This window comes from Pongo abelii, chromosome 20 (assembly GCF_028885655.2).
Source record: "Pongo abelii isolate AG06213 chromosome 20, NHGRI_mPonAbe1-v2.0_pri, whole genome shotgun sequence".
Lineage (NCBI taxonomy): Eukaryota > Metazoa > Chordata > Mammalia > Primates > Hominidae > Pongo > Pongo abelii.
The window spans coordinates 57,587,656-57,601,589 of NC_072005.2; the positions used below are offsets into that span (position 1 = coordinate 57,587,656).

General features: G+C 50.8%; 2 protein-coding genes across 3 annotated transcripts; both read right to left on the reverse strand.

The window, feature by feature from the left end:
• Nucleotides 1-482: 482 nt before the first annotated feature.
• On the reverse strand, nt 483-8,634 carry LIM2 (lens intrinsic membrane protein 2). Of its 2 annotated transcripts, none has more exons than XM_002829648.5 (5): nt 8,579-8,634; nt 7,903-8,083; nt 2,975-3,124; nt 1,078-1,212; nt 483-835 (listed from the first exon to the last, which is right to left on the reverse strand). In XM_002829648.5, the coding sequence occupies exons 2-5, from the start codon at nt 8,075-8,077 to the stop codon at nt 774-776; spliced, it is 522 nt and encodes a 173-aa protein (XP_002829694.1). In that variant the 5' UTR covers nt 8,078-8,083; nt 8,579-8,634; the 3' UTR covers nt 483-773. The 2 variants fall into 2 exon arrangements, with proteins under 2 accessions (XP_002829694.1, XP_002829695.1); XM_002829649.3 differs by having other exon boundaries at nt 7,777-8,083.
• A 321-nt stretch (nt 8,635-8,955) lies between these two features.
• C20H19orf84 (chromosome 20 C19orf84 homolog) lies at nt 8,956-11,287 on the reverse strand. Its single transcript, XM_002829669.4, has 2 exons — nt 11,146-11,287; nt 8,956-10,176 (listed from the first exon to the last, which is right to left on the reverse strand). Exons 1-2 carry the CDS (start codon nt 11,178-11,180, stop codon nt 9,651-9,653), a joined length of 561 nt encoding a protein of 186 aa, XP_002829715.1. The 5' UTR covers nt 11,181-11,287; the 3' UTR covers nt 8,956-9,650.
• Nucleotides 11,288-13,934: the final 2,647 nt, after the last annotated feature.

The window sequence follows — 13,934 nt, forward strand, 5'->3', positions numbered from 1 at the left end:
TCCTGGGCACGGACTGTTGATTTATCTCTGTTCCCCTCCCTGCAGAAACTGAGAAGGTCAGGCCTCCATAATACAGCACCCCTGGGCCAGGTGCGGTGGCTCACGCCTGTAATCCCAGCACTGTGGGAGGCAGAGGTGGGTGGATCACCTAAAGTCAGGAATTCGAGACCAGCCTAGCCGACATGGTGAAACCCCGTCTCTACTAAAAATACAAAAAGTAACCAGGCGTGGTAGTGGGCCCCTGTAATCCCAGCTACTTGGAAAGCTGAGGCAGGAAAATCACTTGAACCCAGGAGGCAGAGGTTGCAGTGAGCTGAGATCACACCATTGCACCCCAGCCTGGCCAACAAGAGCGAAACTCCGTCTCAAAACAATGACGACAACAACAACAAGAAAAACACACAAAAAAGCACCCCTGCCCACACCCACCACCCTTACAGCTGTTTCTCCCCATCCTAGTCCCTCAAGGATTAACACTTTAGTAGTTTCACATCAGTTTTATTAGACCCCAGAAAGTTGCTCTAATGGATATTCCATTTTTCTAACAACCTGCCAGGCAGATGGGGACTTAGGTCTTCTCAGCTCCCTCCCACAGGCCCTATTCTTCCTCCTTGAGCCTAGGACCAGGAGTCAGCCTCCCCCCGCAAACCCACAGTCCAGAACTGAGCCCCCTCATTCCCCTAGGAACCAGGATTTCAGGCCTCTAGACCCTCCTCCTCTTCTTCAGTGGCCTCACTTTAACTTCCAGATGAAGTTGGGGGACACATTTGGGCTCAGCGGGGTGTAGACAGGCGCCGACATTCATGCACCCGGTAGGCGCACATGTAGAAAATCCCTGCATGAGAAGAAGTTCAAATTGACCCCCGCAAACCTCCCCCAGCTCCATTTCCACCCCAAGAGAGCCCAACACCCTACTCTCTTTCTCGCTGGGTATCCCCGACCCCAGACTCCATAGGCCTGGAGTCTTCCTCCTGACCCAGTGCTGTGGGACTCATGTGGGACACCCTGTCATCTTCCACCCTATCTGCTGCCCACTCTGCCCCAGACGCTGACCTTCCCACCCCTTGCCCCCAGTACCTGCGAAGAATGTCATAAGCACTGCCACCCAGCCCAGGATGTAGGACCAGGAAAAGCGCCAGTCCCCAAAGCGGCGGCCCAGGAAGCTGACGGTGACTCCAGTGTAGATGGCCAAGGCCAACACGACAAAAAGGGCTGGGGAGAGAGGGCGGGAGGATGCAGGTGGGACTAAGGCTGGGTGTGATTTTGGAGATGGGCCAGAGAGCTGACGATGGGGGTGGGAACTAAGATTGGGGAAAGAGGTGGAAATGGGTTGGGGGTGAGGATGGGGTTTGAGTTGAAATTAGGGGTAAAGACGATTGGGGGATAGGTTTGGGATGGGGTTGGACACGCTTGTGTTTTATAACGTAATTAGCCATTGTCTCTGGTTCCTGGGAGGGAGAATCAATATTTGGAACTTCCTGTGTAATAGGAGGGTCTTTGTTATTCTTGAGCCTCTTGGGCCCAACCTGAGTTTATGGTAATGAGATGAGATGACTCAGGGTTGAGTGTGGTTGTCAGAAAGACCAACCAGGCCAGGCACAGTGACTCATGCGTGTCATCCCAACACTTTAGGAGGCTAAGTAGGGTGGATCACTTGAGGTCAGGAGTTCAAGACCAGCCTGGCCAACATGGTGAAACCCCGTCTCTACTAAAAATACAATAAAAAAAAATTAGCTGGGTGTGGTGGTGGGTGCCTGTAATCCCAGCTACTCAGGAGGCTGAGGCAGGAGAATCACTTGAACCCGGGAGGGGAGGTGGAGGTTGCAGTGAGCTGAGATCGAGCCACTACACTCCAGCCTGGGTGACAGAGCGAGACTCCATCTCAAAAAAGGAAAACAAAAAAGAAAGACCAACCATGATATTAGAGGGTTGGGGCTCTGAACCACTTGATATCAGGGAAGAAAGGAAGCTGGAAACTGCATTTCATCAATGGCCAATGATTCAATCAGTCATGCCTATTTTACAAGACTCCAATAAAATTTCTAGACACTGAAGGTCAGTGGCGCTCCCTATTGGCGAAAACATCTGTGTGCTGGGAGGGTGATCCCTGGCTCCACAGGAAGAAGGCTTGGAAGCTCTGCATTTTGGGCTCTCCTAGACTCTGCCCTCTGTGTCTTTTCATTTGCTTGGACCTGAGTTGTGTCCTCTATAATGAAACTATAACTGTAAGTATAGCACTTTCCTGCAGTCTATGAGTTATTCCAGCAATTTTTGTTGTTGTTATTGTTGTTGTTTTTGTTGAGACAGAGTCTTGCTCTGTTGCCCAGGCTGGAGTGCAGTGGCACAATCCCGGCTCACTGCAAGCTCCGCCTCCCGGGTTCACGCCATTCTCCTGCCTCAGCCTCCCAAGTAGCTGGGACCACAGGCGCCCGCCACCACGCCCAGCTAATTTTGTTTTGTATTTTTAGTAGAGATGGGGTTTCACCATGTTGGCCGGGCTAGTCTCAAACTCCTGACCTAGTGATCCACCCGCCTCAGCCTCCCAAAGTGCTGGGATTACAGGCGTGAGCCATCGCACCCAGCCTCCAGCAAATTTTTGAAACTGAGTGGGTCTTGGGAACCTCCTAGTTTGTAGCCAGTGGATCAAAAGCATGGGTGGCCCAGGCACCCTACTTGCAGCTTGTAGCTGAGGTAGAGGCAGTCTTGCTAGGGACTGTGGTCTTAACCTGTGGAGTCAAACACAAATTTTAGGTGATTCATGCCAGAACTGAATTGTAGTACACCAGCTAGTGTCAGAATAGACTGGAACTAGAAATAGTCATGAGGTTGGTTTTGGGTGTGGGGATGGGATTAGGGTGGGGTGGGGTTGAGTGTGAGGAGGAGTAAGGGGTGAGAATGGTGTTAAGGGGTGGGGACAGATTGGGGTTTGAGATGAGAGTGAGGAGAGGGGTAAGGAGAGGGTGGGCTTACTCACTTGAGGAAAAAAACATGATGCCAGCAGAGAAGGGCCGGGAGATTCGGGAAAAGGTAGGCTGATGAGCGAAGGCCATGATGCCCATGATGATGCCGGAGGTGGCGCATAGGGCAGACAGGATCATGAAGGCCCGGGTGGCATTCCAGTATGCTGTGGGAGCACCCCATGGTCATTCCCACACCTCCCCTGCTCTAAGTGAGAGATGCTGCTACCTCTGAGATGAAAATGCCTTGCCCCTTTCCATATCCCTAACGCAGCTCATCTTTCCCTTCTTTGCAAATGCCCTCTTCTTCACCTGGCAAACTCCTACTCATCCTCCAAAGCCCAGCTCCCATGACCCATCCTCTAGGAAGCATCTCCCCACCCCTCAGTCATCATCTTCACCCACGGCTAAAGGTTGTGACTCTCTTTGTCTGTCTCCCCCTCCAGGCTGATTGCTCCTTGAAGACAGGCAGTGGGTTGGTTCTGTGTCATAAACACCCCCACCACACATTTGGTTTGCATTCTGGCCTCGGGAAATGTTTGTTGAATGAATGAATGAATGAATGCTGATTCCCTATATTTTCCTGCTAATTATATTCTCTCTCACATTTCTTTCATTTCTTTTTTTCTTTTTCTTTTCTTTTCTTTTTTTTCTTTTTTTTTTTGAGACCGAGTCTTCCTCTGTCACCCAGGCTGAAGTGTTGTGGCACAATCTCAGCTCACTGCAGCCTCCGCCTCTGGGGTTCAAACGATTCTCCTGCCTCAGGGTCCCGAGTAGCTGGGACTACAGGTGTGCACCACCACGCCCAGATAATTTTTGTATTTTTAGTAGAGATGGCATTTTGCCACGTTGGCCAGGCTGGTCTCAAACTCCTGGCCCCAAGTGATCCACCTGCCTTGGCCTCCCAAAGTGTTGAGATTACAGGTGTGAGCCACTGCTCCCAGCCTACTCTTTCATTTATTTTATACTGCTTGCTTATATCTGAAAATGTCCTATTTACTTGTTTTTAACTTATTTATAATGTCTGTTTCTCCTCAGTAAATCCTTAGCTCTGCAAGGACAAGCGCCTTGCTGTCTCATTCACCATTGTGTCCCCAGCACCTAGCACCTGGTGCATAATAGGTGGCCAATAAATGCGTGAAATGAATTCATGTTGAGCATTGGGGCCATTCTTCTCGTGCTTTGCCCAGGGATGGCCGCTCAGGAAAGATAATAACAATCTCTTCCTCCTTTAGCAACGGCTAACTATATGCCAGGCTTGCTACCCAGGTGTGATGTTATTTATTCCTCCAGAGCCCTATTCTATAAGTACCATTTTTATGCTTATTTTTCAAGTGAAGAAATGGAGGCCCAGAGAGGTAAAGTGACTTGCCCGAGGTCTCATAATTAGAAACAGGGCTGGAGTTGGAATCCAAGCTCCAAGGCCCACGCTCCTAACTGCTTGGCTATTCTGTCCGCTGGAGCACCCGGGAAACGGTACACCTCAAACCTTGCATCTCGCCATTGAAAAGTAAAAAGTCTAGGATCTTTGTAAAACCCAGTCTTTTGCCTTGTAGAAGCCTCGGTGAGAGAAATTCCTGGCTGTTTCTCCATGGATATTGTTATGGGTTGAGTTATGTCTTTCTGTCCCCCACCCCAAATTTTTATGTTGAAATTGTAACTAGTGCCTTAGAATGGTAACTTATTTGGCAACAGAGTCTTTGCAAATATAATTAGTTAAGATGAGATCATGCTAGAGTAGGGTGGGGCTCTAATCCAAAGACTGGGCTGGGTGTGGTGGCTCCTGCCCAGTGTAATCCCAGCACTTTGGGAGGCCAAGGCAGGTGGATCACCTGAGGTCAGGAGTTTGAGACCAGCCTAGCCAAAATGGAGAAACCCCATCTCTACTAAAAATACAAAAATTAGCCAGGCTTGGTGGCGGACACCTGTAATCCCAGCTACTCAGGAGGCTGAGGCAGGAGAATCACTTGAACCCGGGAGGTAGAAGTTGCAGTGAGCCAAGATCATGCCACTGCCCTCCAGCCTGGGTGGCAGAGCGAGACTCAAAAATAAAACAAAACATAAAACAAAGACTGCCATCCTTATAAAAAGAGGAATCTGGACACAGACATGCTTTTAGGAAAAATGCCATGTGTGAGGAAGGTAGAAATTGGGGTGATGCATCTCCAAAGCAAGGAACACCAAAGATTCCCAGAAAATCACCAGAAACCAGGGAGGGAGGGACATGGAACAGATTCTCCCTCACAGCCCTCAGAAGGAACTGATTTTGCCCACATCTTCATCTTGGCCTCCAGAACTGTGAGACAACACGTTTCTGTTGTTCAAGCCACCCAGTCTGTGGGGCTTTGTTATGGCACCCCAGCACACTAATTCAGGCTGGTCACAGCGGCTCAGGCCTGGAATCCCAGCACTTTGGGAGGCCAAGGCAGGAGGATTGCTTGAGGCCAGGAGGGTTTCTTTTTAAGTATTTATTTTATCTTATTATTATTTTTTGAGACAGGGTCTTGCTTTGTCACCCAGGCTGGAGTGCAGTGGCTCTATCTTAGCTCACTGCAGACTTAAACTTCTGGGCTCAAATGATCCTCCCACTTCAGCCTTCTGAGCAGCTGGGGCCACGGGAGCACACCACCATGCCCAGCTAATTTTTTATTTTTTGTTGAGATGGGGTCTCCTTACGTTGCACAGGCTGGTCTCAAACACCTAGGCTCAAGTGATCCTCCTACCTCAGCCTCTTGAAGTGCTGGGATTACAGGCTGAGTCACCATGTCCATCTGAAACCGGGAGTTTGAAACAAGCCTGGGCAATACAGTGAGATGCTGTCTCTACAAAAATCAAATCAAATGAAATAATGAGGCCAAGTTCGGTGGCTCATGCCTATAATCCCAGCACTTTGGGAGGCCGAGGCGGGTGGATCACCTGAGGTCAGGAGTTCGAGACCAGCCTGGCCAACATGGTCAAATCCTGTCTCTACTAAAAATACAAAAATTAGCCAGGCATGGTTGTGGGTGCCTGTAATCCCAGCTACTCGGGAGGCTGAGGCAAGGAGAATTGCTTGAACCCAGGAGGCAGAGGTTACAGTGAGCCGAGATAGCGCCATTGCACTCTAGTAGGGGTGACAGAGCGAGACTCTGTCTCAAACAAAACAAAACAAAACAAAAACAAACAAAAAAACGAAAGACCTTCACCAAGCCTCCCAGTCTCCAGCATCCCTGGCAGAGATAAGACAGAGAGGTGGCTCAGGGCTGTCCCTCGGGGAATTCCCAGCCTGAAGCAGGAGAAATGTAGAAGTGTCACAAATGAGACAGCCAGAAATGAGAAGAACGTGTGGAGTCAGGCAGACCGGACTCTGAAGCTGGTGGCCCAAGGCAAGTCTTTTCACTTCTCCCTGCCTCAGTCTACCCCTCCAGCAAACAGGCATCGTCCTGCCTCTCTCTCAGGGCTGGCTCGGGGAGAGATGAGTGGGCGAAGTCTCCCATGCCTGTCACGTCCAGCACTCAGTGAGGCTTAGCTCTTCTTCTCAACCAGTCAAGAGGATGTTTGAATTTTGAGGTCAAATCTCATGTCTCACTCTTACATACAATTGAACTGCCCGTAGTGTTGTTGGGGATGGAAGCGAGTTTATCCATGTAAAGTGCTTAGAATAGCACATAGGGCATAGTAAGCACTCAATCAATGCCAGTTATTATTATTACTATTACTAGTAGTAATACACAATATATTATGTATTATTAATTAATTTTTATTTATTTTTTAGACAGAGTCTTTGTCTGTTGTCCAGGCTGGAGTGCAGTGGTGCCATCTGGGCCCACTGCAGTCTCCGCCTCCCAGGTTCAAGCGATTCTCCTGCCTCAGCCTCCTGAGTAGCTGGGATTACAGGTGTGCACCACCATGCCTGGCTAATTTTTGTATTTTTAGTAGAGACTGGGTTTCACCTTTTTTACCAGGCTAATCTCGAACTCCTGACCTCAGGTGATCTGCCCACCTCGGCCTCCCAAAGTGCTGGGATTACAGACGTGAGCCACCATGTCTGGCCGAATTTATTAATATGTTATATAATAAGTGTGCAATATAATATACTCTACATTATATATTAATTTATTATATAATATGTTGTATAATATATACATTATTAATTTATTATATAATGTATTGTATAATATATACATTATTAATTTATTATGTAATATGTGGCATGATATATACTATTTATTAGATAATGAATGTGTAATATAATGGATTCTACATCATATATATGATATGTGCATTACTTATATAATATGTAGCATATTATATACACTATATTATGTATTAGTAACATTATATAATAGAGGTGCATGTATAATACACTATACTGTATATTAATTTATTAATGTATATATGTAGTTACATATATTATACATCATAAATTATATGTAATAATATAAATTGCATATATTATACATAATGTAGTATACATTAACTTAATATATTATAGGTGCTATGCAGCAAGCACTATACTATATATCTCCATGTATCTCTCTATCTATGGCCTGGCACATTATAAGTAGGCAAAAATACTTTATGTTGCTTTATGCAGTATTTACCAAATTCAAGGCCCATATTTCTTCTGTATCCCCCAGTACCTAAGATAGTTCTTGCTCCATAGTAGGTATTTAGAAAATGCTGTTTCGTGACACTAGCCCCAATTGCTGTGCATGACACTTTTGAGGCGTCAGGAAATGCCACCTCTCCCAACTTAACCTGCAAACCAGCACCCCGTGAAACTGCAGCTAGAAAACAACCCTGTAGTCCCAGTTCTGCCCCCTCCATGCTGAGTGACCTTGGATTGCTCCCTTTCCCTCTTTGAGCCGCAGAGTTCTCCATCTGGAATACAGGTGTCCTTGGGCCCCGAAGTCCGCCCTGCTCTTTCCCCAGGCGCGGCCCGGACCCTGGCCGGGGGGCTCACCGATGCTGTCTGTCTGCAGGTAGCACTTGTTGCCCAGGCAGTACCGCCACAGGCCCTGGTGGGCGAAGGACCCTGACAGCCGGTACTGCATCCAGTGGTCTGTTGCCGTGGCCACCACCAGGAGGATGGTCCCCACCCAGGCACAGAACAGGCCACCACCCATGAAGCTGTACATGGTGATCTGTAGGGAAGGGGAGAGATGGGGTTGGGAGCTGGATTCCTGGGACTTGATGGAGGAAGGAACTGGGGGAAGAGAGGGCTCAGGAGTGGGATGCCAAGTGCTCGGGAGAAGGAGATGGAGACCTAGACGCCTGGGTCCTGGGGAAGGAGGAGACTGGAGCCCGGACTCCTGGGTCTGAGGCAGGAGGATGGTAGGGATCCTGGAAAGACGACAGGGAGCGGGGGGCTGGGTTCTTGGAGCCTTGTGTTCTGGAGAAGAGAAGGCCGGGGGCCTGGACTTCCAGGTTCTGAGCAAGGAATAGGCTGGAGGCCTAGATTCCTGAGTCCTAGGTGAGAATGGGCCCAGGAGCCTGGATTCTTGGGTGGTGGGTAAGGAAGGGGCTAGGGGCTAGGGGCTAGGGGGTGGGACATCAGGTCCTGGGAGAAGAAGGAGCTGGGACCCTAGACTCCTGGGACTTGGGGAAGAGGGGGTACAGGTCCCATGCCTGGTGCCTACCTGAGTGGCAGAGCCTGCCTGAGCCCTCCTTCTGCCACGGCCCCTCTGTGCAGACTGAGCTGAGCCTGGTCACTGGCCTCTTTGCCCGCTTAGGTTCCCCAAATCCCTTAAGCCTCCCTACACAATGGTCCCACGACCCAGCAGCTTCCAGCAGGCAGAAATGCAGCGGTGGCAGAGGCCTCAAATGGAATTCGCTGAAGCAGGCATCCAGGGGGCTCCCCCAACCCAGCCCCTGCTCACTGACCTCTGTGACCCTCCCCGGAACCCAATACCTTGTTGCCAGCCTTGCTCACAGCAACCCTGGCTTTGTCCAAGCTGTGTAAGCACGCACGCACGCACACACACACACACACACGCGCACGCATGTGCGCGCAAGATACAGGGAGAGTCACGCATTTATTGTTCAACCAGGGCTTCCTATCTGAAGAGCAGGCAGTAGGGCTGGGAGTCGCAGGTGTCTGGATATGTGGGGCCAATGCGGTTCTTTGTGGGGATGGACACAGGGCTGTGGCTGAGGTTGAGGATGGGGCTCTTTGGGGCTGTAGATTCAGAGGACATTAAAGATGGGCTGAGGTACATAGGGAATGAGGAGAAAGGGGTTGGTAAAGAGGGTGGGTTAGGGTTGAGGCGCAGAAGTGGAGCTGGGACTGGTGACAGGGATGGGAATGAATGGGTTTGGGAATAGGGTATTGAGAGTGGGGAAGAGAGAGGCAGGTAGGAGTGGCTTTGGGATTAGGGAGAGGGTAGGGAATGGGGTTGGAGGAGCCCTGGGGGTTGAGAATGAGGTAACGATTGTGGTTGTGGTTGGGGATGGCGTTGGGAATGGGGTTGACGCCATCAAGGACACAGGCCTGGGTATGAGGTTTAGGGTTTTCTTCTCACTTGGGATTCAGGTGGCTTAGGTCAGGTTCACCAAGTGCCTCACAGGAGCTACTCCTGGGACCGTGGTTTTGGGGAGAGGGGTGGATGGAAGATGTTTCTTGGGGTTCTTCTGACAGGGCTGAGATCACTCTGGGCCCCAGGAAAACCCTCCTGGGTGACTGCAATCTCAGGTGCTGGACCCTCCAAGGTCCTAGTACTCTGTCTCCCAGTCCTCGGCAGATGGTGGTGTTTCCAGGGGTGGCTCTGGACCTCGAGCTTCCTTCTTCCCATCCTGGGCAGGCAGTGTTGGTGGTGATGGCAGCGTCATTGGTGGGGTCCTGGGGCCAGCCCCAGGGCCCCCCGCCCGGCACCTCTCTGGCTGCTCAGCTCTCCCGAGGCCCCGTCGATGTGGGCCTCGGCCCCAGCCTGGCCTGTGCCTGACTTCCCAGCCTCCGCGTCCCCTGGGAGGCCTCCTGACTGCGCCCGGCTGGGAGTGGCCTGCCTGGGGGCAGCAGGGGCAAGAGGGCAAGGCCTGTTGGAAGGTGTAGGCCCCCAGCAGGGCACTGTGCAGGAGGCAGGAGAGGGTGTCCAGGCGTATGGGCACGGTGACAGAGGCCACGCTTTCCGGGAGCCCCAGGTGGGCGGGGTCTGTGGAGCTCAGGAGCCAGGGTGGAGGGGCTGGGAGAGGAGCAGGGGGCCACGGCTCGGTCCCAGATGATGGCAGGGACAGGTTGTTCCTAGAACAACAAAAAGACAGGTCAGTGGGGCTCAGCGTCTCCGTACTTCCTTGTTTCTCACTGCCAGGCTGTCTCTGCACCTCTGCGGAAGGCAGCCATCTCTCCATCCTCAGTGCCCACCTGTGACTTCCTCCCCCGCTTCTCTCTCTTTGTTTCTAACCCGGGTCTCTCTAAAGAAACAGACAGCTCTGCCATGAACTTCGGCATCAGACAGAACTCAGTTCCAATTCCTGGCCACCTCGCTTTTGGTGGTGTATCTTTGGACAAATCATTTTCCTATTCCGAACCTTAATTTGTTTATAGTCACAGATGGCTTTGGATGGTATCAAGGGTGCGTATGACAGGGCTGGGTCTGGTAAGTGCTAAAACAATGGACAGCTACGATTTCTCCAGCCTTGTGGGGATCCCTGGAGTCTTCACATTTCTTGGTTTATTCTTGGAAATTTCTGTTCGATGAGTATCTGTTTCTAGCTCTTTTTTTTTTTTTTGAGACGGGGTTTCACTCTTGTTGCCCAGGCTGGAGTGCAATGGTGCTATCTTGGCTCACCACAACCTCTGCCTCTAGGGTTCAAGCGATTCTCCTGCCTCAGCCTCCCGCGTACCTGGGATTACAGGCACGCGCCACCACGCCCGTCTAATTTTGTATTTTTAGGAGAGACAGATTTCTCCATGTTGGTCAGGCTGGTCTCGAACTCCCGACCTCATGTGATCCACCCGCCTCGGCCTCCCAAAGTGCTGGGATTACAGGCATAAGTCACTGCACCCGGCCTCCGCCTGTTTCTAAGTATCTCGCTCAACTGTCACCAAGATCTTCTAAGATTCTGTACCTATGTGATGATAACTGAGCTTTTTTGTTTTTCCTGATTCTCTATGCAGGTTTGTTCAGCGCGCCCTTTCTCTCTCGTTTTCTCTGTCCCCTCCTCTCTCTGGGTCTCTGTCCCCCTCTCAGGAGGTCTTTGTTTGTCTCACCCTTCAGGCCCAGCCCCGTCCTTTGGTTGTTCCATTTCCACTGGGGCCCTCTTAAGTATCTTCCAGCAACTTCGCCTCCGAGATCCTTCGAGGGGCCGAGAAGGTTGGGGAGGGGCCGAGGCCGAGAAAGGCGGGGCTTGACCGGGTCAGAAATGGGGCGTGGCTCGCGGAGTGATCCGGGCTCCCAAAAGAAAGAGCGCAGGCCCGGACCTGGATCTAGTTCCTCAAGACCAATTACCTAAGGCCTCTAGCACCTCGTAGCAGCTCCTCCCTCAGACCCAGGAGTCCAGATCCCCAGCTCCTCCTCGCTCAGACCCAGGAGTCCAGATCCCCAGCTCCTCCTCCCTCTGACCCAGGAGTCCAGATCCCCAGCTCCTCCTCGCTCAGACCCAGGAGTCCAGATCCCCAGCTCTTCCTCCCTCTGACCCAGGAGTCCAGATCCCCAGCTCCTCCTCGCTCAGACCCAGGAGTCCAGATCCCCAGCTCCTCCTCCCTCTGACCCAGGAGTCCAGATCCCCAGCTCCTCCTCGCTCAGACCCAGGAGTCCAGATCCCCAGCTCTTCCTCCCTCTGACCCAGGAGTCCAGATCCCCAGCTCCTCCTCGCTCAGACCCAGGAGTCCAGATCCCCAGCTCTTCCTCCCTCTGACCCAGGAGTCCAGATCCCCAGCTCTTCCTCCCTCTGACCCAGGAGTCCAGATCCCCAGCTCCTCCCTAAGACCCAAGAGTCTAGATCCCCAGCCCCCTCCTCCCTCAGACCCGGAAGTCTAGGGCCCCAGCCCCTCCTCCCTCAGACCCTGGAGCCCAGATCCCCAGCTTTTCCTCTCTCAGACCCGGGAGTTCAGATCCCCAGTTCCTCCTCCCTAAGACCTAGGAGTCCAGATCCCCAGCCTTCTTCTCCCTCAGACTCGGAAGTCTAGGACCCCAGCCCCTCCTCCCTCAGACCCGGGAGTCCAGGCTCCAGCCCCTCCTTCTTCAGACCCCGGACTCTGGGTCCCCAGCCCCCTTCCTCTCTCAGATCCAATAGTCCCGGGACCCCTGCCCCCTTCTCTCTTTCTCTCTCTCTCTTTATTCCTGCCATATCCTCAAGACAGATTCTTTAGGACTCAAGGGACGTTTTAGGTAGGGAAATCTGGACATGTGGACACTCCCCAGGGCAGAGGGCGTGGTAGATGGTCTGGGGGTCTTAGCCATTCTAGGCGCTGGGTTCTACTAGGTGCCGTGTCTCTAACTTGTTTTGTAACTTTAGGTCCTTCTAGTCTCTATGTCCTATTTTCTCCATCTGAGAAATGGGGCTAATATTACCGTCCAGGTTCTTGTGATATTACTCGTGTATTAGTAAACACAGAATCTGGACCACAATTAGGCTGAACAAATGAGATTTACTTATTGTTATTGCTGGTAGTTGTGACAGTGTTTTGCTGAGAAGCAATCGTCATTATTACATGCATTCATTTAAGAAATATTCAATGCCTGCTATGCTTTGGGCTCCAGGCTGCACACGGGACAGAATAGACATGGCCCCTACTCTCAGGAAACTTGCATGCTTGTAAGGGAGACAGATGAGACATACATAGCATATGTTCTGTAAGAATAAGTACCTGAAGATGTCAAATCAGGGCAAGGGGATATAGAGGCACCGAGGTAGGGAGATACAGTAGATAACGTGGTTAGGGGCCTGGCCCGGTGGCTCACGCCTGTAATCCCAGCATTTTGGGAGGCCGAGGTGGACGGATCACTTGAGGTCAGGAGTTTGAGACCAGCCTGGCCAAGATGGTGAAACCCCATCTGTATTAAAAATACAAAAATTAGCTGGGCGTGGTGGCAGGCACCTGTAATCCCAACTATTTGGGAGGCTGAGGCAGGAGAATCGCTTGAACCTGGGAGGCAGACGTTGAGTGAGCTGAGATTGTGCCACTGCACTCCAGCCTGGGCAACAGAGTGAGACCCTGTCTCAAAAATAAATAAATAAATAAATAAATAAATAAATAAAAAATACAAAAATTAGCCAGGCATGGTGGGGCATGCCCGTAGTCCCAGCTACTTGAGAGGCTGAGGCAGGAGAATCACTTGAGCGCGGGAGGCTGAGGTTGCAGTGAGCTGAAATGGCACCATTGCACTCTAGTCTGGGCTACAGAGTGAACCTTCATCTCAAAAAAAAAAAAAAAGAATAAAAAATTAAGTAGATAAGATGGTTAGAAAAGGCTGTTATGGGAAGGTACTGGAAGACTGGAAGTTGAATATTCCTGGGGAGGGAACAGCTTCTGAAAGTAAAACAAATATAGTGATTCAGGGACTGGAAAATAATCAGCTAAGAGGAGTGGCATAGGTCTTTATATTTTTAAATAAATGCTTTATTTTGCAATACATTTTTGTGTGTTTTTTTTGAGACAGGGTCCCCCTGTCACCCAGGCTGGAGTGCAGTGGTGTGATCATGGCTCACTGCAGCCTCAACCTCCTGGGCCCAAACTATCCTCCTACCTCAGCCTCCAAGTAGCTGGGACCACAGGCACACACCGCCACACGGGGTGCCTTATTTTGTAGAGACAGGGTCTCAGAATGTTGTCCAGGCTGGTCTCAAACTCCTAGGTTCAAGAGATCCTCCTGCTTTGGCCTCCCAAAGTACCAAGGCATTACAGTCATGAGCCATCATGCTCGGCCTGGAATACTTTTATACTTACATAAAAGTTACAAAGATAATACAGAGAGTTCTCATTTACTCCAGACTGGAGTTCCCCTAATGTTGCCATCTTACATTGTCATGTAATGTACATGGTACATTCAGTCACAA